The sequence below is a fragment of the Erpetoichthys calabaricus genome, chromosome 8 (genome assembly GCF_900747795.2).
Source record: "Erpetoichthys calabaricus chromosome 8, fErpCal1.3, whole genome shotgun sequence".
In the NCBI taxonomy this organism is placed as follows: domain Eukaryota; kingdom Metazoa; phylum Chordata; class Cladistia; order Polypteriformes; family Polypteridae; genus Erpetoichthys; species Erpetoichthys calabaricus.
In genome coordinates this window covers 122,104,207-122,131,764 of record NC_041401.2, presented here as the reverse complement: position 1 = coordinate 122,131,764, position 27,558 = coordinate 122,104,207, and the positions used below count along the sequence as shown (strand labels likewise).

The window sequence follows — 27,558 nt, the reverse complement described above, 5'->3', positions numbered from 1 at the left end:
CAGGATTGGTTTCCTGCCTTGTGCCCTATGTTGGCTGGGATTGGCTCCAGCCGACCCCCGTGACCCTGTGTTCGGATTCAGCGGGTTGGATAATGGATGGATGGATTTTTTTTTTACCAGTAGTCCAAGCCCACTGACGGCCACCCCAGAAAGTTACAAATGACCAATTTCAAAAACAAGCATGTGGTGTGTCATTGATTACGAATATGTGGTTATTTTTTATTCTTTACTGGGGCTCTAGGCCTCTGTGGACCCCTAGAGGGTGAAAAATGACAGAAGTTACCAACATTAACAATGACACTGTGTGTTGCTATTGTTTTTCTGCAGCCCCCTCATTGCTGCTGTTGCTCTCCCATTTCTCCCCACCAGCTCACAGCCCCCCAGTCTCTGCCTTCACCTACCACCTTTCATAAATTGCACTCTCAGTGTTTCAAATGTGCAAAGAGTTTATTTTTCTTCCATCCATGGCGTTTAAATGTCTGTGTAGTGAATACAAACGTTTAAAGTGATTTTGCTTTGCATGCTAAGCTCACTCCTCCCTGAAAGCCTAAAGCATGCAAGAGGAACTTCCAGGGCTGGCCAGGAGGGGGCGTTTAAAAGGCGTATTATAATTTGCTATCAAGACAGACAAACAGAAGACAGAGGTGGGCACAGGAGCAGGCGGGTGCATTGTGCCCCTGCTATTTCAGTCAATCCTCAGCATGTAGTTAAAATGGTGCTCATGGTCAGCACAAAGACCAGATCCATGTGTGGAGGACCTTTAACAAGTTTGCAGTAGCAGGACGTGATCTGAACGGCTCATCCTGTCATCCCTCCGCTTGTTGTTTTTCCCTGAATCGCCTTTCACGGGTATTTGAGGCAGTGCCCACAGGACAGTGTCCTTCATCAAAAGTCCTAAAAATTCAGATGGCATCCATGAATATGTCCCAAACGCCAGTGGAAGGCAGCATCTGTGCAGTGGTGGGCAGGACGGCCCTGGCAAGGTTAATCGCACCTTTTGTACCCAGGGGGAGCTGAATCTGCATAAAAGTAACTAAAGCAATGTGAAAGGAGTGACGAGAACAAAACAGACGGGCGTTTGAAGCTTACAAAGAGGGACGGTGACAAAGCAGGCACATGAATGGCAAGGTGCCAACCAATCACTCTAAGGAGTCAACAGCATGGCAGGCAGCCAGTGGCACTGCAGTCCATGCCTGCCTTTCATACAAACAGGTATATAAGAGGTCTACCACTACAAAGAAGGTGGCCACTGAAGCTCTTGTGTCCAGAAGAAAACAGTTGGCACGGGCAGGAATGTTACAGAGGGCAGTAGCCTCTGAAGTACCATCTTCAAGCCAGTCCTGGCTGTCAGGCTCAGCACACATCATTGCTGCTTGCAGCTTTCCTTCTTATCTTTTGCCTTCAGCCGGCCCAATTTCTGACTTGATCGCCTTGTTGGTGGAACAATGAATGTCTCAGGGCAGTCCTCCATGTAGTCATAGAAACTGCAAGGTGGCACTGGGCACACCTGGGAAACTGCTGGCGAGAGAGAGAGAGACAGAGAGAGAAAACAAACTTGGCTCAAGATCTCTCGTTATTTTGAACAGGAAGTGTGCCCACCAAAGGTGACATGGAGTGCCCAGAACTGAGATATGCAGCCCACTCCACCCACCCAACCACCCAAAGGCGTCTTACTTTGACGTTCTCCCGTATGGAGCTCCTGCCCAGGCAAGGAGCCCGCAGTCAGCTCAAGCATGCCATTCTGCTGCGGGGCCTGGAATGTTGGGTCAAGTTCCTCTGCGATGTTTCTATAATTAAGCAGGCAATCCTATTATTGATGTCACACTTCCTCCAGCCACGTGTTTATACACCAACAGGCACTTCCTTTTCTAAAACCCACGCCAACCAGTTTCATTCAGAGTTTGGCACAGAACAAAGCCAACAGCATGAAATGACAGTGCAGGGCGAGCCGCCTCATGAAGTCAGTGAACTTTCCATTGCCCTCTGAAACTGTTACAGCAAGCGAGAACAGGCCTGGTGGGTGGGTGAAGAAGGAAGTTAAGTTTCTGTATATTTAGCCCACAGCACCCTGACTGGTTGGAGGAGCAGCCTATCAGGAGGAAATGCCATCTTAAATGCAACCCAAGTGACATCTAGCCAGATCTCTCACCTTGAGCTGGCAGCAATGCCTCCGGGAGAGGCTGGTCCCTGCTTGCTGCCAGGAGACACACTCTGAGAGTCCCGTCTCCCCATCTAGGGACAGCAAATTTTAGAAACGGTTACCAAGAAGTGCCAGAGTGAGCAGATACTAGTGGCCACCAAAACCACCAGAGTACCAGACAAGAATACCTTTGGCTCTCCTCTGTCTGGCGCGCCTGACCCTTCAGCAGAGTCACTGCAGTCCCTTTGTGAACTTCGCCTCACTGGCGTGTCTGACCTCTCCTGGAGCTTCAACTCCCTCCGCTGCATGAAGCGCGCAATCTCCTGTAAGACAGGCAAACTGAGCAGGGACACAACTTCTGCAATGGCACAAACGCCATTCCTCCCCTCTGCCCTCACCCTCTCACCTCATCCTGAGCCACCTGGGCTGTGCGGAAGTCTTCTTCAGAGTTCACTGCCACGGCTTCCTGAAAGGCAGCGAGGGGTTTAGCAGAATTAAAAGTTAGAGAGGTGACGGGCTAAGCCTCGGTCACGAGTGGTCCCAAGTAGAGCAGTTCAAGGCCTCACTACCCTCACCTCTTCAGCCTGCAGCTTTCTAGCCATCTCCTCATCACGGAGAACCTGCTCCAGGTCACGCAGCTCCAGCCGAGCCCCTAGTTCTGAAAAGAAAACCCAAACAGGAAAACGTCAGCTCTGCTGGTAAACAAGTCAGAATCGAGAATAAAGTCTTGCACAGGTCTAGATCAGAAGCAGCAGAACCCATCAAGCCAGAAGACCAGCTTCCAGTTAGCAATGCGGCATCACCAAGGGGGCCACCATCATTGAAAAGCCCTCAGACAGATAGCACCCAGTGGGCCTTTACAGAGGACCAACGCGGCAGGGAAAGTGTGCAGAGCCAGGGGATGGAAAGGCAAGATGGAGTGCATCCAGTGTACCTGCTCTCGCTGAATGTGCATGGTGGAGCAGGAAGCTTGGACCACCAGGGTTCTGTCTCCTTTCGGTTCTTCCTCTGCGCTCTTCTTCCTCCTCCTCCTCCTCTTCTGAGCTGGGGGGTCCGTATCTTTCTCTACGTCTGCCCTCACTCCGCCGCCTTCTCTCCTTACGAGAGCCATGCCGGCCACCTGAAGCCCCAGCCCGCTCCTCCTTGACACCATGGCGTTTGTGATTTGAACCTCTGGCACAGTTTTCCTGATCATGCCCTATGACATTTTGACGCGACCTGTGGTCACTTTGCTCACTGGAACCTGTGTTAAAGCCGTTGCTGACCTTTCGTTTATTTAGATGACCCCTGGCTAGACAGGAGACCGCCCTGCTGTTCATCTCAGGGCCTACAAACAGACCACAGTCATCCAGATGGACTGAAGGCCTAATGCCATCTTTTCCCTGGTTGCCCATTAGATAAGCATCCCTGGCACCAGTGGCCTCTAACATGGGAAGAAGTTCATGGCATTGTGCAGCAGCGTCACGAGATGCAAAGGATGGAGACGGCTGGAGACCCCAGGCAGGGCATGGCCGCTGCCAATCTTCCACGGTGGAGCCAGAGCGTATTGGACGCTCTTTATTGGAACAGACATGCAAACATAAAGTGGGGGGTGAGGACATTAGTGCCGGGTGGGGTTACAAACCACCTAGTTCAAAAAACTGAGCAGCTAAACAGGGACAGCACAAACACCCCCCTCATAAGGTAGGGGGGCACAGCAAGCAACATTCTAGAATGTCTGGCATCCATTAATGCGTTCAATTTGGCACAACCCTAAACTCCTAACAGGCACCAGCGGCGAAGGCACCCTCAACTGTGAACACTCTGTAAGCACACCACAGCAGGACAGCATACCTTCCTCTTCTCCATGGCGGTACCACCTGCTGTTCTTCAATTCCTCCTCTGCCTGCATACGCTTGGCAACCACCTGCTCGGAAAAAACGGAGAAAGCCAAAAGGCTCGTTTACACGTGGGTGCAGACACCAGCAGACGCGCTCACGCCAAGGGGATGTGCACCCTTGTGTTCAGTAAATGACGCCATGCAGAACCCCCCCACAAAGCTTTTTCCTTGCCTTTACATATCAATCTCAGGTACTTTTATTTCTGTCCACACAGGGCCTGGCCGATTTCTCGTACATTTGGCTACCTCTGTGTGCTTTTCATGTTGGATTGTGACGTATCACTTCTCACGACTGTGTTCTCGTCTAGTGCATACACAGGACCACAGCAGCCACCACTTCAGTCACACGATGGGAGCACAGCACACGCCAAACTCGGGGTCTGCTGGTGAGCCGTAAGCAGCAAATCTCCTCAGAGTAATGACAGCCAATCCTTCATTATGCCTTGCCTGCTTTGCATTCACAGTTGGGAATGACTGTGCTAAAATACAAGCCTTGCGCAATTCTTGCAGATTGGAACATTTTTCGACAGATCAGAGCTTGGGAAACACTGCCACAGAGGAGTCATCTCCTCTAAGAGCCCTCTGACTGCTTGTTCTGCTCTGCTATTGTAGCCTAAGAAGGCACAATGGACATATCTAGCGTAATCTTCCCCAAGGCCCAGGCAAGCCATGCTGTCTTTCTAATGTAATCACACTGAAAAACTACATATATAGTAGGGCTCACGCCTTGTGTGATGTATGCCGAAGCAGGGCCTTTACCTTCTTGGCCTGCTTTCTCATTCGGCCAGATGTTTCTGTTTTAAGTGCTGAAATAAAACTGGATGTGCTGACACTTTAAAGTGCTATCGTCCTTTCGAAAACTTTGCTTTTTATGTTAGTTTGTTCAACATCCGATCATTCATATCCAAACCATTTCCAACAATTAATTTGACATTACAGCCTTTATTTGGAAAAATAAGTCATTCTAATGAAAGGCACAGCTCATCACGTTCTTTGAATCGATATGTTTTCACGCTGATTAAACTAGGACATTTGCTTGACTGTTTATCATTGTTAGTTTAAAAAAAAACATAATTTTCATGTTCAAGTATTGATTTAAAACATGAATTCAAATTAAACAATTTAATTGAAAACAAAAAAAAAATGCCCAGCACTACAAGCCAGTAAATGACAAAGTGAAAAAAAATAATATATACAAAAAAGCAGGACAACTAGAAAAGGTTAAAATCCTTAAAAGTTTCTTGACGTTTCTTCAGCACTGGGCATTTCTGAGTTCCACTTCAGGGCATGCCAAAGCCCAGGAGGGGTACAGGTGATGGTCTCCCCTCTACAGATCTCCATGTGGAGCGCAGCCGATACGGGGCGACAGAGCCAGCGATGGAGAGAGCGTGTTTGACAGGGTCGCAGGTGTAACGAGGAGCTGTGCCACGGACCCCTTTGAATGTTAGGAGTTTTAAATGTGATGCGCTCATTGTACACGTGAGAGCACAGAGGCGACAGGACGATGTAATGGTGTAGGAGTGAGACTCTGAACAGCCCAGTTGTGCACATACTGGAGATTCCTATGAAAACCTTCTGGTAGACTAAAAAGAAACGCATTACACTCATGGAAACAAGAGGTGAGGAAGGCAGGAATAAGCTTTCCAGAGTCTTTCAGTTAAGGACATTTTGGTAATGTGCCTCAAATGTGAGCCGACTGTCAAAAATAACTCCAAGGTTACGAGCATTTGTGGTAGGTGACGTCATGGACTGCTGTGAGTAGATGGGTGCAGAATTCCCTCAGATACAGGAAGCAGAGGGTGATGGTGTGAGGAGCCTCATCAGAACTGGTGACCAGCAGGGGTCAGTGCTAGGGCTGCTGCTATTTTTAACATATATAAATGATTAGATAGGAATATAAGTAACAAGCTGGTTAAGTTTGCAGATAATTTGGAAATCTGTTAAATCATTACAGAGGGACCTGGACAGCATACAGGCTTGGGCAGATGAAATTTAATGTCAGTAAATGTAAAGTATTGCACATAGGAAGTAAAAATGTTAGGTTTGAATACACAATGAGAGATCTGAAAATCGAAAGTACACCTTATGAGAACGATTTAGGAGTCATAGGGGACTCAACACTATCAATTTCCAGACACTGTATAGAAGCCATTAAGAAGGCAAACAGAATGTTAGGTTATATAGCACGATGGTGGAGTAAAAATCCAAGGAGGTTCTGCTCAACCTTTATAATGCACTGGTGTGGCCTAATCTGGAGTATTGTGTTTTGGTGTCCAGGCTACAAAAAAGACATAGCAGTGCTAGAAAAGGTCCAGGAAGAGCAACTAGGGCTACAGGGGATGAATTATGAGGAAAGATTTAAAGAGCTGTGCCTTTTCATTTTAAGCAAAAGACGATTAAGAAGACATGATTGAAGTGTTTAAACTTATGAAGGGAATTACTACAGTGGATCGAGACGGTTATTTTAAAATGAGTTCATCAAGAACTCGAGGACACAGACAGAAACTTATAGAAGGTCAATTTTGCACAAACATTTGGAAAGTTTTTCTTCACACAGAGAACTGTAGACACTTAGAATAAGCTACTGAGTAGTGTGGTAAACAGTAAGACTTTACGGACTTTCAAAACTCAACTTGATGTTATTTTGGAAAAATTAAGTAGATAGGACTACCAAGCTTTGTTGGGCTCAATGGCCTGTTCTCATCTAGAGTGTTCCAACGTTCTAAAAACAGATAGGTTGAGATCATTCATTTTTTGTAGAGAGGGAGGAGTACAGGTCCTCCCTGCGTGGAGTTTGCATGTTCTCCCCGTGTCTGCGTGGGTTTCCTCCGGGCACTCCGGTTTCCTCCCACAGTCCAAAGACATGCTGGTTAGGTGGATTGGCGATTCTAAATTGGCCCTAGTGTGTGCTTGGTGTGTGGTTGTGTTTGTGTGTGTCCTGCGGTGGGTTGGCACCCTGCCCTGGATTGGTTCCTGCCTTGTGCCCTGTGTTGGCTGGGATTGGCTCCAGCAGACCCCCGTGACCCTGTGTTTGGATTCAGCAGGTTGGAAAATGGATGGATGGATGGATGGAAGGAGTACACCTATTAAAATACACTCAGTCTTTGAATAGTTTGAATAGGAAATTGTGTTGCATCCAGTGCTTTACTTCTTGGAGACGACTAGAAAGGAGAGTAGAAGTAGAAACACGTGTAGGTTTTATCCCAGTATAGACTGGAGTGTCATCTGAATGACAATGATATCCTAAACCAGGGGTTCTCAATCACAGTCCTGGAGGGCCGCAGTGGCTACAGGTTTTCATTCCAGCCAGTTTCCTAATTAGAACTCAGTCCTTGCTGATAATGAAACTTGGGATTTAACGATATGATTTGTTAGCACTTTCATTCATCAAAGAAAAATATTAGTTAAATTGTAGATCAGAGGCCCTCAATTACAGTCCTGGAAGTCCACAATGGCTTCAAACAATTTCTAACTAGAATTGATTTATTTACTATTAAAGTAACTTGGCTCAATTTTAGTTATCTTGCCTGTTACAATTCTGAACCTTTAATTGCCTATTTTAGTTTTTAGCAGCTGCATTTAAGTTTTAATTGTTGCCTGTTTTTTTAACCATGCATTATTTCATAATGAAATGCCGATAACCAATAAACCAGCAGCTCTCCAGCTAATGTGCTTCCTTTCAAACCCGTACGCATGCACCAAGAAGAATCAGTGTTAAAAAAATGTTTAGAAATAAATGAGAGGGGAATTAGAAGGAGCATTAATTTTAAATCTGTTCTGGTCCACAAAAACACTTGGATGATGTTCTCACAGAAGGAAACTCTACAGTGCAATTCAAATTTCACTTGGAGGAATGAAAGCACTAACAAGCCACACAGTTAAATCCCAAGTTTCATTGTCAGCAAGGACGGTCTTCTAATTAGGAAATTAATTGGAAGGAAAACCTGCAGCCAGTGCGGCCCTCCAGGACCGTGATTGAGGACCCCTGTCCTAAACCTTATTTCTTTATGATTTGCCCCAATGGTAACATGTGGAGGGGAGGACACCATGGTGTACTGGAGCAGAGTGAGATTTCTTATTAGCCATCACTGAGGATGATCTGATAAGCATTGTACCTGACAGCCCGAGCCACTCTTCCATACGGTTAAGTAAAACACCATGGCAGACCACATGAAAGATATTCAGTGCCCCCGAATCAGCCAAAATAATAACACTGACTAGAGCAGGTTCACTGCCACGTCCAGATCCAACACCATACTGGAATGGGTCAGGTAAATTATGAGGAAACAGATGATTGTGTAGTTGAGCAGAGATGACACTTTCAAGTATTTTAGCAAGAAAAGCAATGTTAGAGATTGGCCTGCAGGTAGACTGATGCTCCCAGGTTCTGGGGGACTGCGGTGATTGCAGCAATAGTGAGTTTGGACAGAATAGGTCCAGGAAGGAGACAGTCATGGTGAAAATAGGGCACATGGAAGATAGACAGTTTAAGGTAGCCCTCATTTTTGACACCAAATTAAAAAATGTAGTCCACATTTGCTGTAGTAAAACTCGAGGAGGATGGATGGGAAAATCTCATGTGGAACAGAGGAAGCCCCAGACAAAGGAGCATGGATGTGGTGGTCTTTTTCAATAAAATGGTTCAAAAACGTGTTTAATAGAACAACATACTGGATTATCAATCAGATTAGCAGTTTATTAATTGAAATAAATTGAATTTTGAGGTTGTCAGAACTCTGATTAATAAATTCTTCTGAATCGTTCACAACACAACAGAAGGCTGCTTTGTTTCATGCACTCAAACCTACAGGTGGATGACCAATGAACGAAAGGTCCCCCACTCTTGATCAGTTTGACCGGTTGAGTGCATGGAACCTGGCACACATCACCAGGATGGCGTCAGAGCAAGTCTAAAGGACGGAGTACATCCCACCGGTAGTAGGAGGTGTTCTAGTGTCTAAGCTATGAAGCCTGTTCTCTAAAGTGCTAGACTATAAACCACAAGGGTATGTGTTAATTTCTGGTAGGACCCTGAGGAACACACTGAACCTGCCAGGTAGTTTGTGAAACTGACCAGGTGCCATTTTAAATGAATTTACCTCATCCTCTGCTTCTCTCATTTGCAGTTCATCCTCACGTTTCCTCATCTCTTCATGGATGGCTCTGGCATACCTGGAGTCCTGCTCCTCCCTGTAACAATGCTGCAGATATTTAGAAACCCTCCTCAGCTACCCTCCACAGTCCCCAGTATACCAGACCACCCTTACGTGTCCATCAGACGCTCACTCAGCCCAACTCTCCGTCGCTCATCTTCCTGCAGCCTCTTTGCAATCTGAACATCCCTCTGGAGAAGTTGGCTCTTCTGGATGTTGGCAGCATAATGGCTCTCAACTGCAAGGGACAAAAGTGCAATATGACGAATCGGCCAAAGTCTCTGCACACCATGCAATCTGCTACACCATCAATGGTGATGCCCACCTGCCATCCTGCCCTGAACAGTAGGTATAACATAAGGTAGGAATGTTAAAAAATCAAAAAATTGTTTAAACATTTGATATAAAGAATCGGAAGTGGTAAATATTTACACAAAAAACTGAACTTATTAATGTCAACCAATTCAAAATAGACATATTTGTTTGTGTTATTCTTGGTGATTTAAACTAATCAAGGACTTTGTTAAATGGTGCGACTCAAACCACCTACACCTGAACACCAGCAAAACCAAGGAGCTGGTGGCGGATTTTAGGAGGCCCACACCCCTCCTGGACCCCGTGATCATCAGAGGTGACTGTGTGCAGAGGGTGCAGACCTATAAATACCTGGGAGTGCAGCTGGATGATAAACTGGACTGGACTGCCAATACTGATGCTCTGTGCAAGAGAGGACAGAGCCGACTATACTTACTTAGAAGGCTGGCATCCTTCAACATCTGCAATAAGATGCTGCAGATGTTCTATCAGACGGTTGTGGCGAGCGCCCTCTTCTACATGGTGGTGTGCTGGGGAGGCAGCATAAAGAACATAAAGAAGGAGGACGCCTCATGCCTGGACAAACTGGTGAGGAAGGCAGGCTCTATTATAGGCATGGAGCTGGACAGTTTGACATCTGTGGCAGAGCGACGAGCGCTCAGCAGGCTCCTGTCAATCATGGAGAATCCACTGCATCCACTAAACAGTATCATCTCCAGACAGAAGAGCAGCTTCAGCGATAGACTGCTGTCAATGTCCTGCTCCACTGACAGACTGAGGAGATCGTTCCTCCCCCACACTATGCGACTGTTCAGTTCCACTCAGGGGGGTAAACGTTAACATTATTCAAAGTTATTGTCTGTTATACCTGCATTTTTATGACTCTTTAAAGTTGTTTTTTATCAGTAAGCTGCTGCTGGAGTATGTGAATTTCCCCTTGGGATTAATAAAGTATCTATCTATCTATTTCTACTGAGTATTAGTGCGGCCTACAAGACCTTCTATGCCTCTAGGATATCTGCCTTCACGACTCAAAGGCCCCGCAATTTATTTTATGTTTTATGCTAATGTAGGTGGCTGGTGTTAAAACGTTGGGCGCGTGCCATCTTCTGCTTGGCATTATCATCTCTTTTTTTCTGCTTCGCCTTACCTGCTCCCGCCTTCTCTCACTCGTTATGTGTTAGGACAGATGTGACATAGCCGAGAAAGTTAATCAACTCTGCCTGTTTCTGGTTGTGTTCAGCCATTTCACTTCAATGTGTAAAAAGGGAATAAAGTAAAGTCAGTCATCAGTCAGTCAGTCATTTCCAACCCACTATATCCTAACACAGGGTCACGGGGGTCTGCTGGAGCCAATCCCAGACAACACATGGAGCAAGGCAGGAACAAATCCCACCGCAGGGCACACACACACACTAGGGACAATTTAGGACACCAATGCACCTAACCTGCATGTCTTTGAACTGTGGGAGGAAACCCACACAGACACGGGGAGATTATGCAAACTCCACACAGGGAGGACCTGGGAAGCGAACCCAGGTCTCCTTAGTGCGAGGCAGCAGCACTACCACTGCGCCACCATGCCGCCCTGGAATAAAGTAAAACTGAATTTAAATGGTGGACCAGGTTAATTTTATTTAGATACTGTAGATACTGTATGACTTAACAACACAACTCAGAGTACGACCATTCTAAGTTCACCTCCCATATCGCAAATGCCAACAAGTGATTGACCGTCTAACAAACCAATCAGTCCTGTGCGGAGGGATTTGGCATACTCTGAAACGGAGGTACTAAAACAACACAAAAAGCAGTGTCTCGTAAGAACTAACAAAAAATAAAAAATAAAAAGCAGCACAAGTCTATTGGTTTAAAATACAGCATTTTAAAAACTCACAATTTTCTTTTACGAAAACTAAAACGTTGAACAATGTACCACTCTGTGCTCCACCAGCTTACTGACATTCCTCTAAGCAGAATAAGCAGCTGCAAGTCACTCCATCAGTTCTTAAAATGGCTAAAGCCACATGTGAGCTCACTGACATCGACACCTGTTATAAATGATGGAAAGCGTCACTTATTGTCCTGAATCCAAGAACATTTTTAGTTTGAACACCCGCACTACACCCACTAGTGTCTCAGTCTCATTAAGGTATTCTCCATTTGTCCCCTGAAACTTCTACCTATTGTAAAGGATGACAGAACTGGGCAAGGTTTCTTACCTGGATGGGAAGAAGCCATCCCATTGGAAGCTGAAGATGAAAGAACACGGTTTTCCCTGCATTAGCCAGAAATATGGCAGAAAATGTCAGCTTGGAAATAGGTACTCTGGCATTCCAGCAGGGTGAGATCGAGGAACAATACCTGTCTGGGAGGCCAGTGTGATGGAAGGACCAGAAGACAACTGGTCAGGGCTACACGCACCTGATACATTAGGTGGCAGCATCCTTGGGTGGCACTACCTGTATGGACAACCACGAGGCATGCTGAGAACTGTAGTCCCATGGGGCAGCCTTGTTGGGTTCCTGGTGTGCTGCCAGGGGGTGCTGCTAGGCTTTCTGATCTCTATTCTCGGGCACTTCCACTCAACCCAGAAGTGCTTCCACTGGGTTATCCCCTAGCACCGGAAGTACTCCCAGGTCTAAGATAAAGGAAGCCGCTCGACCTCGTCCAGGTGAGTCAGACTTTGGAGAGGACACACTCGTCTGGGAGGAGAGAGAAAGAGAGGGGAGACGAGAATATCTGTGGAGACCCAAAGTGTAATGAACCTTGTTGTAAGGTACTTTGGTTAATAAACCTGTAATATTTGAACCCAGGTCTTGTATTGTGTGGTTGTATTTGGTAGGCTACTATGCCCCCTACCGGTCACACTATCTTTCACCTTACTTTCTTCACTCACTGCTTGTCTAAAACCTCACTGCTACTTCTTTGATCTTAAAACAATTTGAGGTCAGGGGTAGTGCTGGGCGGTATACCGGTTCATACCGAAAACCGTTTTTTATTTTTTTTATGATATGGATTTTTCTTATACCGCAACACCGGTTTAAATTGCCTAAACGACGTTCGGAACGTGGCGCAGCGGGAAACTGTTCAAGTGGGGACCTTTTTCACTGCTACACCGCTAAACACAGATTTGTTGCATTAGGGCTCTTTTTCACTGCTACACCACCAAATACTGTAGGTAGCAGTAGCATAGGTATTGCGCGGTGAAAATGGACAGAGAACATTCTGAAACTGAAGCCGACGATAAAGTTGAACATGATGAACAGAAGAACTTTTGCCGAAAAAAAGGAGTCACGTCCGTCGCCTGCAGATACTTTAGTTTTAAAAGGTCAGATGTGTAAATACTGTTTCTATACTACTGGATAATACTGCAAGCCAAGTTGTTCTTGTTTTATTTGTTTTCAATACAGTGTAATGTACCTGGGTACTGTGTAATAGTGTGACAACATGTTGACTTTATTCTCGACATTTCCACTTTAATCTTGACGCTTATGACGAGAATAAAGTCGACATGTTGACTTTATTCTCGACATTTCTACTTTATTCTCGCCGTTTATGTCAAGATTAAAGTCGACATGTTGACTTTATTCTCGTAATTTGTCATTGAAGTAGAACATTGTAAACTAAACTTCATCGTAAAATGAATATTTAATTTACTAGATTTTCTCAAACCCCGTCATAAGTTATATAGCACATTAAATGCTTTGTGTTAAGTGATTCTTAAACTGACTTCTTCTTGCACTAAGAGGAGGCGCCGGCAGCGATTGCCGCACAGAATACATTCACTTCATGATCTTCCTGCTCTCTGAACATTTAGAATGCTAAGATAAATACTTAATATAATTTTCATGGTGAAATGCATTAAAGCATGCATTAATCATATGGGGGCATGGCGGCGTGCCTGCCTTACATTTGCATGTTTTTCTGGTGGGTTTACTCGGCGCTTCAGTTTCCTTTCAAAGTCATGTAGGATGTGGGGTTTTGTTGTGCTATATTGACCCTGCTAGTGTATGTTTTGCTTGTATTCATCCTGCGATGTGCTGGCGACTCGTTCAGAGATGGCCGCAACTCTGAATGGATGGCATAATTAAACATGTATAACAAAGATATTTATAAAGTTCTGAACACTAAGTGGGCTAAGTTTATAACTAGTTTCAATTTCACAAAGACATTTATCGTGTGGCGATTGGTTATGTGGTGAAAGAAAAAGGAAGGATAGGAACTGGGGTTTTGGTACGTCAGATAGAGACAGCATGCATGCAATAAAGATAGCCCGCTCAGAAGAACATGCATTGAATTCTGTGTTTGTGTCTCCAACCAGCAGATCACAAACCCAACATTTACACAATATTTAAGTTAAACCTGTGCGATACCCATTCATACATCCAGTTTTTTGGAGCCTCGTCACACCTGCCATAAAGTTCTCTACACTGAACTTACACCTGGGGACCCCTTACTGCGAGGGAGCAGCACTACGGCCTCACTACCGTGCATGTGTAATACCTGCTTTAATGCATTTCATCATGAAAATGATATCAAGTATTTATCTTAGCATTCTAAATTTTCAGAAAGCAGGAATATCATGAACGGAATGGATTCTGTATGGTGATCGCTGTCTTCTCTTAGTGCGGAGGAAGTCAGTTTAAGAAGCGTAGTGATTAACCACTGGGTCAGGGAACGTAACACAAAGCATTTAATGTGCTGCATTAATTTATGACGGGGTAAATTAAGTAATTGATTAAACATTGATTTTAGGAAGAAGTTTAGTTTACGACATTCTACTTTAATTATGAAGTAAACTATGAGAATAAAGTGGAAATGTCGACTTTAATCTCGACATAAACGGCGAGAATAAAGTGGAAATGTCGACTTTGTTCTCGACATATAGTTTGTTTTTTTCTTCCCAGTATAGCTTAGCTTGAAGCAAGGTCCATATTAATGCAGTTTGCCTAAATGATGGTTCAGTTGGTAAAGATGTCACCACCAAGTTGCACTTGTTTCATTTTATTTTAATTTGGTGAATACTGTGTAATGCACCTGGGCTTGAAGTCTTGAAGTAATAGTGCAACTATCAGTAATAATACTATTATTTATTTTATTGTTATTATTTATTAGTTTAAATATTATGCAGTTTAATGATGATAAAGTTGATTAAAAAGTCACTTTAACGTGTCAGTGGACAGAGATTGTTAACATTAACAGAAAGTGTAGTTGGTTTACAAAAAATATTTACTATTTATTCCTTTTCTAAGACATATTCGGTGCAATACAATTTTTGACAAGCACTTCTGGATATTTTTATAAGTCTAAATGCCTCTTTGTATGGTTGAAAATATGTTGTCAAAATTATAGTTTGTTTTTGCAAAATTTGTTCAATAAAAAGGTTCTATATTTTGACTGCATCTGTCATGCAATGTGATACCTTCTCCAATAGTGCCACCCCCTTGAAAACTATCACTTTATGGGGCAATGCAAAACTGTATTAATACTTGTGTGCACATTAAAATGTTTTTTTTTGTACAATGTACAATACTCTTGACAGTGGAATAGGTTATTCTTAGCCAGTAATTGCAGTGGAAAATGTGTTTAACATCCACTCATGCATGGGGAAAAAATACCGTTGAATACCGTGAAACCGGGATAGTTTAGAAAAATACCGTGATATAGAATTTTGGTCATACCGCCCACCCCTAGTCAGGGGGTCACTTTACTGTCACAGTTAATTTGATTTATAGAATCAGCCTGCAAATTCACAAGGAGGCTATGTTGAAACTTTGTAACCTTCATAAAGTGCACTGTGATTTGGGGTAAAGAGAGGAGAAGGAGGAGGAGGAGGCTTATGTACTAACGATTCATTTAATTTCCTAAAAGGTTTTGAACCTCAAACTGGTTAAATGTTTTTTATTCACATCTCTATCATAAGGTCACGGGTTTAGTTGTCAATGCCGTGTTATTGTGCAACTACCCACCTTGCCGACACTCCATGCTCCAGACCGAGTGTGCACGCTACCTGTGAATTTAAGTTCCCTATAAGAGCAAATACTAAAAGTGTGCTTCTTTAATGTCAGTTACTATTTTAACGGTTTCATTTTGTGACCACCTCTCACTCCCAACACGTATCGCATTAACATGCCATACAAACTTCTTCGGCCGCTGCATTTCAGAATGTGCTTTCCTTTTTCAGGGCCAAATGTGCAGTCATCCTTCATAGAAAATAAACTAAACAATGTGATAACACTTACTTTCCTGCTCCTGTAGGTTATAGGCCAGTGCTCCATCCTCCAGCACAGCAAACCCCTGGCAAACTGTAAAAGAAACACGTAAGTTGGGCAGAACAGAAATAACTTGAGGTGAACCTCACACCACCACCACCACCATGCTGATCAGCCAGGCCCAGTGGCGCACTCACTTGCACCACTACATTTCCTGCACTCCTCACAAGCCAATAGGAACTACAATCTCAGCACCCAGCATACCACTCTGGTCCAAAGTGGCACAGAGAAGTGGACAATGTTCTTCACAGACAGCCTAGCCATTCCGACTACTTGCAGCCTTGTACTTGTGTGCCTCCAGTGCCAGCAGACACAGAGAAATAACTGGAGGCAGCTGTTCTGTGGAAAACCGTAACCACAGGCCAACCACACACAGGCAAGTCTGTCCGCCAGCTGTGGGGCTTGAAGTGTCATCCAGACAGCTCCACACACAGCACGAGGCTGGAACTGAAATCAGCCAGAAGCTAAAAAAGGTTAGCCAGCCAACAAGCCACACACAATCCATTTTTCTACCCAAACGGCTTGAGTCATAAATGCCTCTGGGGAGCCAACTGTCCATTTTCTGGACCTGCTTAGTCCATTACTGGGTCACGAAGAATCAGAGGTCTTGCAGGCATCATCAAGTATGCCAAAAACACTAACCTTGGATAAGACTGCCTTCTCCCAGGACAGATAACATTCAAATTCACCCTCACGCTCAGTAACCCTGTGACAATTGGAGTTGAACCAAAACCTGGTAGAATATCTTCAGAATATGGAAGAGGAAACTGACGAGCTGTGAGGAACACCAATGCAAACACAGGGAGACGGAGTCATGTCTATACTGACAGCGACCCAATGTCCCTGGAGCTGTATGACAGAGGCACACACTAATGCAACACTGTGCCACCCATTCCAGGGACATGCACAGTCTGATCAGGCCGGTCTCTCAACCACAATCCATCTGAAGGTGAGCCATTACTCAGTAAAATTTAGCAACAAATTAACCATGGATCCTAACAGCTGGAATCACAACACTGTCCTGTTCTGACTGGCCAATAGCCATAATGACCCTAATAGTGACTGACACATGAAGAAAGTTCCCAGGTATGAAGAACTATGTGAGTATTACCAGCAGTTTGCACTCCCTAATGAGAGCTCATAATGGCCAACCATTAAATGCACCCCTGCTTCTGCAGCATGATGGGAAAACAGAACATCCACCTCTGAAATGCTGAGTCAGCCCTTTTAACAAGCGATTAAAACAAACAGCCTTTAAATCAGCATGAGAGCAGAAGAATCAAAGACAGTCCAGCTAGGTCTCATTACTGCAAGGCAACCTTTAGCCCTTTACTAAACCACGACGGAGTTCCAACCTTACCGTCCTGCACGCAGGGCAGACTGGTCTGGTCAATCTCCAAGTGCGTCATCACCAACAAGCTTATCAGTCACCCCTCGAGTTCTGCATCACTACTGTCTGCTGGACAACAAAAAAAGAACACATGGAGGAATGGGTGAAAGAAACCAAAAAATATTGTAAAGCACATAGTCATGAACTATGAAGAAAGAAGCCTCATGCAGATAGGACAAGAGCATCTGTCTAAAATGAGCAATAGCCAGCACCTTTTACAATGCCACTCAGCACCATCACAAAGTGGCCAGAACCTGAATTTACATTCCAGGGAATTCCAACTCCAGCCCTGCAGGCATAGAACTAAATTAGGAGGCAATGGGACTAGATGATGTGCTGCAGGTGGTCACAGATTGTCAACAGCACCAGCTTCATCTTGCTTCAGTCCCACATAAAGCCCTATAAACACTCTGGGACACCACCAGCCTCACACAACAAGTCTCCATTGTGCCCCAATGCCATCTGACTAACATTCTCAGCTTACCTCCAGGTTGCCTTAGAAATTCTGCCCCTCACCGCATCAAAGACCCACATGAGTAACTACCGCCTTACAAGTTCTTCAGACCTGTAGGACCATCAGCCTCAAACTGCCTCAGGCCCACTTTACTAACCTTTCAAACTGAAACAAAAACCTCACTCCCAGTAATAACCCCTATTATCTGGTTCCTACTTGAGCTGTACCATCTCAGGCTACCTCCAAGTCTGGCATGAGCAACAAACAAAGTCCATCTTAAGTAACATCCTCCATCATGTGTTTACATGTGCTTTAATAACCAAGTTACACTCCGGTCCATAAGTATCTGGACAGTGATACAATTGACATAATTTGACTCTGTACATCACCACAATGGAATTGAAACAAAGCAATCATAATGTGATTGAAGTTTAGACTCTCAGCTTTAATACATCCATCCATCCATCCTCTTCCGCTTATCCGAGGTCGGGTCGTGGGGGCAGCAGCTTGAGCAGAGATGCCCAGACTTCCCTCTCCCCGGCCACTTCTTCTAGCTCTTCCAGGAGAATCCCGAGGCGTTCCCAGGCCAGCCGGGAGACATAGTCCCTCCAGCATGTCCTGGGTCTTCCCCGGGGCCTCCTCCCTGTTGGACGTGCCCGGAACACCTCACCAGGGAGGCGTCCAGGAGGCATCCTGATCAGATGCCCGAGCCACCTCATCTGACTCCTCTCGATGCGGAGGAGCAGCGGCTCTACTCTGAGCCCCTCCCGGATGACTGAGCTTCTCACCCTATCTTTAAGGGAGAGCCCAGACACCCTGCGGAGGAAACTCATTTCAGCCGCTTGTATTCGTGATCTCGTTCTTTCAGTCACTACCCATAGCTCATGACCATAGGTGAGGGAAGGAACATAGATCGACCGGTAAATTGAGAGCTTTGCCTTGCGGCTCAGCTCCTTTTTCACCACGACAGACCGATGCAGAGCCCACATCACTGCGGACACCGCACCGATCCGCCTGTCGATCTCACGCTCCATTCTTCCCTCAGGGGTTTGAAATACAAATTGGCTGAAAATGGTTTACATTCAATAGCTGCCTTAAGTCTGGAACCCGTGGCCATCTCCAAATGCTGAGTTTGCACCCTAGTGATACTTTGCCAGACCTTTACTGCAGCAGTCTTCAGTTGCACTTTATGCCATCAGTTCTGTCTTCAGCAAGTGAAACACTTGTCCAGTTGGGTTGAGGTCAGTTGATTGACTTGGCCATTGAAGAATATTCCACTTCTTTGCCTTGAAACACACTTGGTTTGCTTTCTCAGTATGTTTTGGCTCATTGTCCATCTGCACTGTGAAGTGTTGGCCAATCAGTTTTACAGCATTTGGTTGAATCTAAGCAGACAGTATAGCCCCATACACTTATAGAGTTCATCCTACTACTTCTGCCAGCTGTCATAAAATCAATAAACACTAGTGACTGACTTCCATTGGCAGCCATGCATGATCCTGCCATAAAACTGCCTCCACCATGTTTCACACATGATGTGGTATTCATCAGATCAGGTGCCATTTCATCCCTTCTCTTTCCAACATTCTGCTACATATTAATCTGTTTCCATTGTCTAGCTTTCATATGTCAAATCATCAGTGATTCTGGTTGGTTATGTAAAAAGGGGATGGATGTGCTTTACGTTCATAGCTCATGGGCTAAACATGTCAACATACAAAACAATAAAAGATCATGTTTGTGTTTCTAGGCAGGTTCATGAAGGTTCACATATGGCTTTTGGATTTAAAAACAAATGCTGGCCAGTTAAACGTGCAATTCTTCACACAAAAGAAGAAAAAGTAACACATGCAATGCAGAGTTTATGCATTATATTTTATAAGAAGTTACTATATAACATCGTTACCTTTTTTTTTTTTTTTTTTTGCAAGTAACATGTAACCATGGACTCAATGCTAATACTTCATCAGTGTTATGACATTGGAACCTATAAACGGAGGTTAGGAGAACGTCGCTGTCTCCTACGGGTCTGTCAGACCTTCACTGGTGTCGACGCTCAGGTAAGAGCCGCGGCCTCTCCTCGCCACCAAGGTCCATGTCACAGCAGCTGCCCCGCCCGGTTGAGCTGACCATCCAGCAAGTTCCCCCTGGTATGTGTCACTCGCGTTTGGAGGCTCTTAAGTCCGAGTGGAACGCCAGCAACCCATACGGGTTATCAGTCAAATGCCTGCCACAGAGACGGCCATAGTTTGCCTCCGTCGTGCTCGACTCCAAAATCCCCAACAGCCTTAATCTGCCCGGTCCACTCTGGGTGGCACCCCCACCCACCATAGGGGGTGGTCGAGCTGGCACAGACGTGACGTCATCGTGCCGCTAGCTACCGGTCGTTTGCCGTTCACCCGACGATGACCAGTAAAGTAAACAGACAGCTTCCACCGGCCCACGCAAGTCACGACCCCGGTCGTTTTTGTCTCCCCCTCCCCCCGAATGCCCACTCGCATCAGTCCTGTCGACGTGCCGCGTGCGGGGCTGCCTCGAGTCGCTTCTTTTTCTTTTGTTAGTTAGACGCGGGACGGGTCGGCCGCACATCTACTCACCTCCAGCGCTCCCAGTTCAGCCCCAGTCCGCTCGCCGTCTCACTCAAACAAAGCCCTCCAGCTCCCGGATGGCAACCCAAGGCGGACAAACTTAACTTTGAAACAGCAAACTTTTTTTTACAGCCGGCCTCCCAGTCCGGCCCCTCTGCCCCAGCACCTCCCAGTCTGGCCGGGCGGCTGTCGGTGGGTTTGGCGCTGAGCACAGCGGCGCGTGTTCGTCGGGGCTCTGCTTGAGCGACAGGAGCCGAGAACCGCGGCTGGCTTTCCGCCGATTTTTTTTTTTTTTTTTTTTTTTTTTAAAGGGCGTCTTACAGGTTGGGTGCCGGTTGTACTGGAATGAAGGGGTGGGGAAGCCATTAACTCTGAAACGATCTCAATCCAAGGAGGCGAAGGTGCAGGAGTCCGCGCAAAAAAGTCAAGAAGCGGAGCTGGGGCGGCCTACAAATTGGGGTTCAAGGCATCGAGCTTTACTGACTCAGCATTCATTCACTAGCCACGATGAGGGGCTTTTAGCACTTACTAGCGGCGAAGCCCCCCGATAATGCTGTTAGTCCTACACTTTGAGGTGGCCCACCTTAGCTTTTCACGCAGTGAATGTCAGAAGGGGGGGTCTTGAGATCAGCGGCTAGAGCCGTCACTGCCCATAACTCATATATTGTAACAATAGCTACTGTATGTAGATGCCTTCTACTCATAGATGAATGACAAAGGCGCTATATGATAGAGCTAGATGGACAGATACATAGATCCATCACCATCTCATTAAAAGAACTCGTTGCCATGTTAACATCAATCACAAAAACCAGCCGAGTATATTGAAATTAATATTTTCTTTAAATATTATGCATAAATTACACATTAGTCACAAACCACAATACATTCAAGCTACACACCCTCCAGCACAGAGCCCACAGGCGCCTCTTTGTGATTTACAGACATAACTGAGTCTGAGGACTTCAGCAAATATACAAACCTGCAAAGCTTGATTTCCACAAGGAAGTGACTCCAGACCAGGGTCCAGTCATTAACATGCAATGCAGACTTCTTTGGCTGACACTTTTTAAGATGTGTGTTCCTTCTTCAGGGCCAGACGTGCAGACATCCGTTAAAGACAATAGAATAAGCCACTTGATGACACTTAAATACGGACAGTGAACACTCATCAGGGGTTCTCACAATGTCAGGATGAAAATATCCACATGGGGTCTTCAGAACTAAACTGCCTAATCAGAATTTGTGGCCAAGGGGGCTATTAATTCCCTGCTTCATTGACCCCTAAATCATATGAGGCACTTTAGAACAATCTTGCTGCTACTGAAGTCATTTATACCAATTAATGTCGTCACATCCCCAGTTGAAACATTTAAAAAGCCTGTGACTCCCACAGATGAGGGTCCCCTGAGTCACCATTAAGGTCAATTAGGCATTTTCCTAGTGCGCAGATCTGCTTTTGGGGGGCTGGGATCCAGATGCACAGGTTAGCCACCAAACAGTCAGTTGGCGCACCAATAAGCAAAATAACCGAGCACTGGCACTGGCTGTCTGGTGACATCTGACTCCAGTAAGCTTAACAGTCATAAAGCTGAACATCCTAATTAATAATCACCTCATTAAAGAAACTCACTGCAATACTAACATTAGTCACCCAAAAATAGCAGTTTATTAAAATTAATAGGATTTTTGAATATTATGAGTAAATTCCAACACATTAATCACAAACCCACAAAACAAACAATACACTTGAGACGCACAGATAGTTAGACTCACAATCTATCAATCCTACAGTGAAACTAAAGATTTATAATCCAAACTTCAGTTCAGCCAAGCAGGATGTAGTTAGATAAGGTCATTATGGTCCCATGCTGTGCCCTCCCAGCATTCCCTTGGTCAGCGTTGATTCCCAGGAGGTTGAGCTCATATTACACTGACCTTGGCAGTGTCCTGAAAAAGGATTTCCGGTTACACTTTAATTTGACAACTGCAAAAATGCATTGCTTACTCATTTGCTTTTCTATAACAAGACCTTAACAGAGGCTTCTTTTGGTCTTCATAGCTCTCATAGAACATCAGTAGATTGGTTTTTCACCTCTGTGCAGTGTGGCACATTGACATGATGGTATAGTGACATGTTAATAAGAAGGATTCGCAGGTCTTCTACTAAATATGGAATATCAAGAGCTATGTGTCTCAGTTAAGCCCCCCTCAGACCACTCCAAAGTGACATTTTGTTATCAGGTCACATTGAAGACATGAACAAACACTTTACTGCTGCTTTGGAAGTGTTATGAAGATCCAAAGATTCAAAGATGTGTTACTTAAGGCCTTGTTACATAAGACTAAATAAGGAATTGATTCATTTTTGTTGTTCCTACACTAAAGTGTTACCGGATTTCCCAAACAAAATCAGCCTGAGACAAAACGTATCTTTCCACCCGCTGGTTATATTCGAAGATGACCAGATAAGTGCCGAGCCTCACATTTTGCAGCCTTTCTGGCTGTGTATTTCTTTCTAAATGTGGTCTGTTTAGTTCAAGCAGGGGGCATGATGGCGCAGTGGATAGTGCCCTGACTCGAAATCTGCACCCAGTCTTTGACTGTGTGGATTTTGCAGGTTCTCTCTGTGTTCGTGTGGCTGTTCCTCCAGGTACTGTGGTTTTCTTTTTACATCATCAGTATGTTAAAGTAACTTGTGTCTGTCTCTATGTGGGTGCTGTAAGTGTCATATGGGATGGATGGGGATCCCGACCAAGAGAGGGGAAGGTTCCTTGCCTGAAGAGGAGGCCCCAGGTGGATGGAGAGGCATCTCAACCGGAAAGTCCCACCAGATGCTAGATGGCAGCAGCCCATTCAGATACCTGCAGGGAATACTGGGAATTGTAGGCCAGTAGCACAGACCTGCTGGGGTCCATGGGTGCTGCAAGATGGCACTACTGGGAGTTACACTTCCTACTATTTGGGACTTCTGTATGACCCAAAGGTGTTTCCAACGGGCAAAGCCCTGGCACCAGAAGTGAGTTGGAGCTGGGAGCGGTGACAGGCAACACTCGAGTGAAGGAATAGCAGTGCGGAGAGAAAGAGACAGAGACAGACACAATTCTTTGTAAAAAAACAAAAAAAAAGTATTTTGTGTAATAAACACCCCTTTATTTTGAACCCAGGACTGTTTGCCTGTTCGTGTTTTGGGCTCCCTGGCACCCCTTAGCCAGTACCTAAAATGTGCTGCTGGTCCTACTTAGCACTGGATGATGCTGGGATTGTCTCCACTCCCCCACATCCCTGAATTCGATTAAGCAGGTTTGAGAGGTTACATTATTCATTAATGGCAGGTTACTAAAGTGTTTAATTAATAGACAGATACTGCCGGGCACAATTCATGTTAATCCATTTCAAGCAACACTGTCTTTGTGTGCCTTTATGTGCTGTCTGTATTTAACCTGAGAAACTGTCACAGCATTCTGTGCCTGCACTGCATCAACTGCATTATATAAAAATGAACCAAATTCAATGGAACTGAAGCTACGTTACTTAAGAGGTAAAAAAGAAAGAAGACGTCACACAAGCACCAAACCAAATGATCAAATCATTACATAATAGCAAAATCAGAGTGGTTCAAACAGCAAGGAACCAAAGCTGCATACGATAGACACCGGGCAATGGTCGATGTGAGGCGGACAGATTTCCAAAGGAAAACAAAACTGGATTTCATCCAAACCAACACAGGCATGGATGGGGGCCGAATACGGGCTAGAGAAACATGAAGATAGCGACAGTGTTATATTACAACCAGGTAAAGCTGCGTGACGCTGCACTCAAAAGGTGGTAACCTGCAGGACCGTGAGATCTGACAAGATCAGGCACCAAGATGTCTTAGACTCCAAAACTGAGATATAAGGGGAATGGGGTATTGAGGAAGTAAGGAAACAGAATACCACGATTTGAGAAGATCAGACAGCAAGATGGAGGATGCCGCAACCTGACAGGATGGAATATGAGGAGATAAAGTTGCTGAAGCTGGCACCCTGTCCAGGGTTTGTTTAGGCACTTTCAGCATGTATGGTTAAACGAATCTGAGGAGCACAAGGACTAAAGAGATAACGTGACAAGATCAGCTTCAGGACACCAAGGTCTCACAGGCTCAGGCTGCAACATGGTAAAAACCGAAGCCTGCTTCATCAGGAGACAAACCCGTATCAGCAGCTTTCTTTTTACATTGTTCTAACCTCAAGTAAACTTACCAAAAGACAGTAAGCTTAAAAAGGATCACTCCATAAATGGTGACAGCAAGAGCATAAGAACATAAGAGATTTGACAAACAAGAGGAGACCATTCAGTCTATCAAGCCCGTTTGTTTAGCTGATAGCTAAGCTGTCCCAGTATCTCATCCAGATTCTTCTTAAAGGTTGTCAGACTTCTGCTTCAACTCAAAAATGTCTCAGTAATTTGTTCCAGAGTCGCACAACTCTTTGTGGGACTTAATTTCCTCTGATGTCCTCGTGTGTGATTTACCTTTAAGCCAAAAAAATGTTTCTGGATCTACTTTATTAATGACTTTGTGGATTTTAAATACCTGGATCAGGTCCCCACACAGTTTCCTCTGCTCGAGGCTAAACAGGTTTAATTCTCCGAGTCTGTCCTTACTGTATGTCCTGGGATGCACTTGGTTGCTCTCCTCTGCACGGCTTCAAGTGCTGCTATATCTTTCTTGTACCTTGGTGATCAGAACTGCACACAACACTCCAGATGAGGTCTTACTAGTGCCATATTTGAGCATAACGTCCCATAACGTAAATTCAAGTTTTTACAATATAACTTAACATTCCTTTTTTCTTTCATTCTGTGCATTGCTTAATTGATGTAAATGTGTCAACATAAACCCCTAAATCATTATCAGAAGTTGTTTCCCGTAGGACAGTGTCTCCCATCTTGTGTTGATAATTGATGTTCTTTTTGCACACATGTAGCAATTTGCACTTTTCTACATTAAACTGTATTTTCCGGGTGGTCGCCCAGTTCTGAAGGTTGTCCATGTCTTCTTGAATTCCCTCTGCTCCTTCTTCAGTGTCTGCCATCCCTCCCTAGTTTTAGTGTCATCTGTGAATTTCACAACTTTACCGACTATACCACAATCAACGTCACTAATATAAATCAGTAAAAGTAACAGCCCTGGGACAGACCCCTTAGAGACTCCATTGATGACCTTGCTCCATGTGGGGCATTCCCCTCTCATCTGAACTCTTTGTCTCCTGCTGATTAACCAATTAGAGATCCAGTTTTGCAGGTTACCTCCGATACCTACAGATTCTAGTTTCAGAATTAGTCTTTGTTGTGGGACGACTTTATCAAAGTTTTTTTAAAGTCAAAGTAAATTATGTGGTATGCTTTGTTTTTGTCAACTATTCCAGTTGCTTCTTCAAAAAGCATCTAAAAGATTGGCTTGGCAGGATGTTCCTGTCATAAATCTATGCTGGCTGTTATATTTGTTTAGGTACGTTTCTAATTTATTTCTTATTATAGTTTCCATAATTTTGCAGGGCACCGGAGTAAGACTTATTGGTATGTAACTAAAAGAACCATTTTCTCTCCCTTCTTGAAGATTCTTGAAGTGTTGGTGGCAGGATTGGCACTCCAGCCACTGTTCCAGTGTGGTGCTGAGGTGTCACTCATTGCACAGCTGCACTCGGGTCCCAATCCGGGTGGTCTGTCATATGGTGAGTGCAGCAACGCACCGTGTCAGCGCATGCTCCCAACCTCTCTCTCTTGAAGAAGAAGACTGGTGTTACACTTGCAACTTTGCAGTCCTCAGGTACCTCTCCTTTCTGAAGTGGTTGCTGAAATATGTCTAATAAGGGTTTATAGATGACAGCTTTCATTTCTTTCAGTACGTTGAAGGCCAATGAAACCCCTGAACCTGAGGGGATTTTACCAATTCTATTGAAAGACTAGGGGACACTATCCCCAGCTCACTTCGCTCGCCAATCCCCCTCCCGATCCCCCCCCTCCACCCTGCGCTTCACGCCAGCCACTTCACGTCTCTGCCGCTTGCGTTGTAAAGAAGGGGGCTGAACGCACCCCAAGGAGACACGGTCACTCCTCTGAAACCCCCTCTTAAACGGTGATACAATGGGAAACAAATACATTTTTTTTTACTTCCTCTTTGCTCGATCACCTGCTGGCTTGCTGCTGCTGCATGTCGCACGGTGCAGTTCTGTCATATCACCTATGTCCATTTTCGCTTTTACCTTTTCATCAATATCACATTGAATATTGATTCCGTTTTTGGAATTACATCGTGACAATGTAATGTATAACTGCCCATGAGTGAATATCGTTTCTTTCTCTCTACAAGAAATGTGTCTGACAATAGAATTCATACAAATGAGAAATGATTGAACCATGTACATGGTTATGTTGGCAGGACTTTTCCAAATCTCTTTGCATAAGCTCTTGTCTCGCAGGGCTTGAAATTTTCTCTCGTGGGATTTCACTTTCACCAAACAACAAATCTTTTAATTCTCGTGGATACGCCTCTTCATTGGGAAGAAACACTACTTTTTTTTTCCCTGATGACAACACGAATTATATGATCTACAAGTCTCCGACTTAAAGTTTAAATCCAAACAATATATTCAATCTCTTTTCGCTGTTCCGTTATTTCACCGAGTAATAATTTCCGTTTGTTTGCGCTAATGCGATCTTTACTATCTTTTTTTTGAGAGTTTCGAATTAAAGTACTTCCATTATCTCTAACCTGCTGTGCATGTGTACCACGGCAATGATTTTGAATTCTTTACGAAGTTCTACTTTGTCATCTACTGTTTGTCTTTTATTTCCGGCCTCGGGCGTGGTTAAATCTCTTGGCACAAAGTCTCGCGGGATGTGAAAGTGTCTCACTGAGAAAGTCAGGTCTCGTCTCCTTCCGAGATTTTTTTTTATAATAGAGAGAAATAAATTACAGGGAGTTTGTTTGTTTGTTTTTGAAAGTGGTGCATGTTGTGCAAGTTATCATCTCCTTCCAGTTTCTCTGTGAGCTGAGCTTTAAAAGCCTCAAGTGCTTGCGTGTTTCACTCAATTTGCAACCTCCTTGGCGTTATGCCTGAGTGTGACTCAGGCTCAAAATTCTTTGTAATTAAGGTTAAACCCGAGTCAGATGCAGGGTAACATTTAAGGATCTGCTTTCACACGGTTACGCCCGAATGACTTCCAGGACTGTATTCTGCTGCCATCTAAAAGATAAACTAACATCATGCTGCCAAACAAATCACAAATATTTCTATGTGTTATGCAGCTTTATGGTAATTCATGAATGGGGTGCAGCCTTCAAACAATGGTATATAAATGAGAAGCTGTAAAGCCAG

General features: G+C 44.7%; 1 protein-coding gene across 4 annotated transcripts; it reads right to left on the bottom strand.

Moving 5' to 3' along the window:
* Nucleotides 1-428: 428 nt before the first annotated feature.
* On the bottom strand, nt 429-20,488 carry ccdc187 (coiled-coil domain containing 187). Of its 4 annotated transcripts, none has more exons than XM_028807398.2 (13): nt 20,204-20,488; nt 17,123-17,218; nt 15,733-15,795; nt 9,287-9,410; nt 9,119-9,209; nt 3,974-4,046; nt 3,075-3,695; nt 2,716-2,798; nt 2,547-2,606; nt 2,329-2,463; nt 2,150-2,232; nt 1,675-1,787; nt 429-1,515 (listed from the first exon to the last, which is right to left on the bottom strand). In XM_028807398.2, exons 2-13 carry the CDS (start codon nt 17,169-17,171, stop codon nt 1,364-1,366), a joined length of 1,647 nt encoding a protein of 548 aa, XP_028663231.2. In that variant the 5' UTR covers nt 17,172-17,218; nt 20,204-20,488; the 3' UTR covers nt 429-1,363. The 4 variants fall into 4 exon arrangements, with proteins under 4 accessions (XP_028663231.2, XP_028663230.2, XP_028663229.2 ...); XM_028807397.2 differs by having other exon boundaries at nt 429-1,518; nt 17,123-17,221; nt 20,204-20,487; XM_028807396.2 differs by having other exon boundaries at nt 429-1,518; nt 20,204-20,487.
* Nucleotides 20,489-27,558: the final 7,070 nt, after the last annotated feature.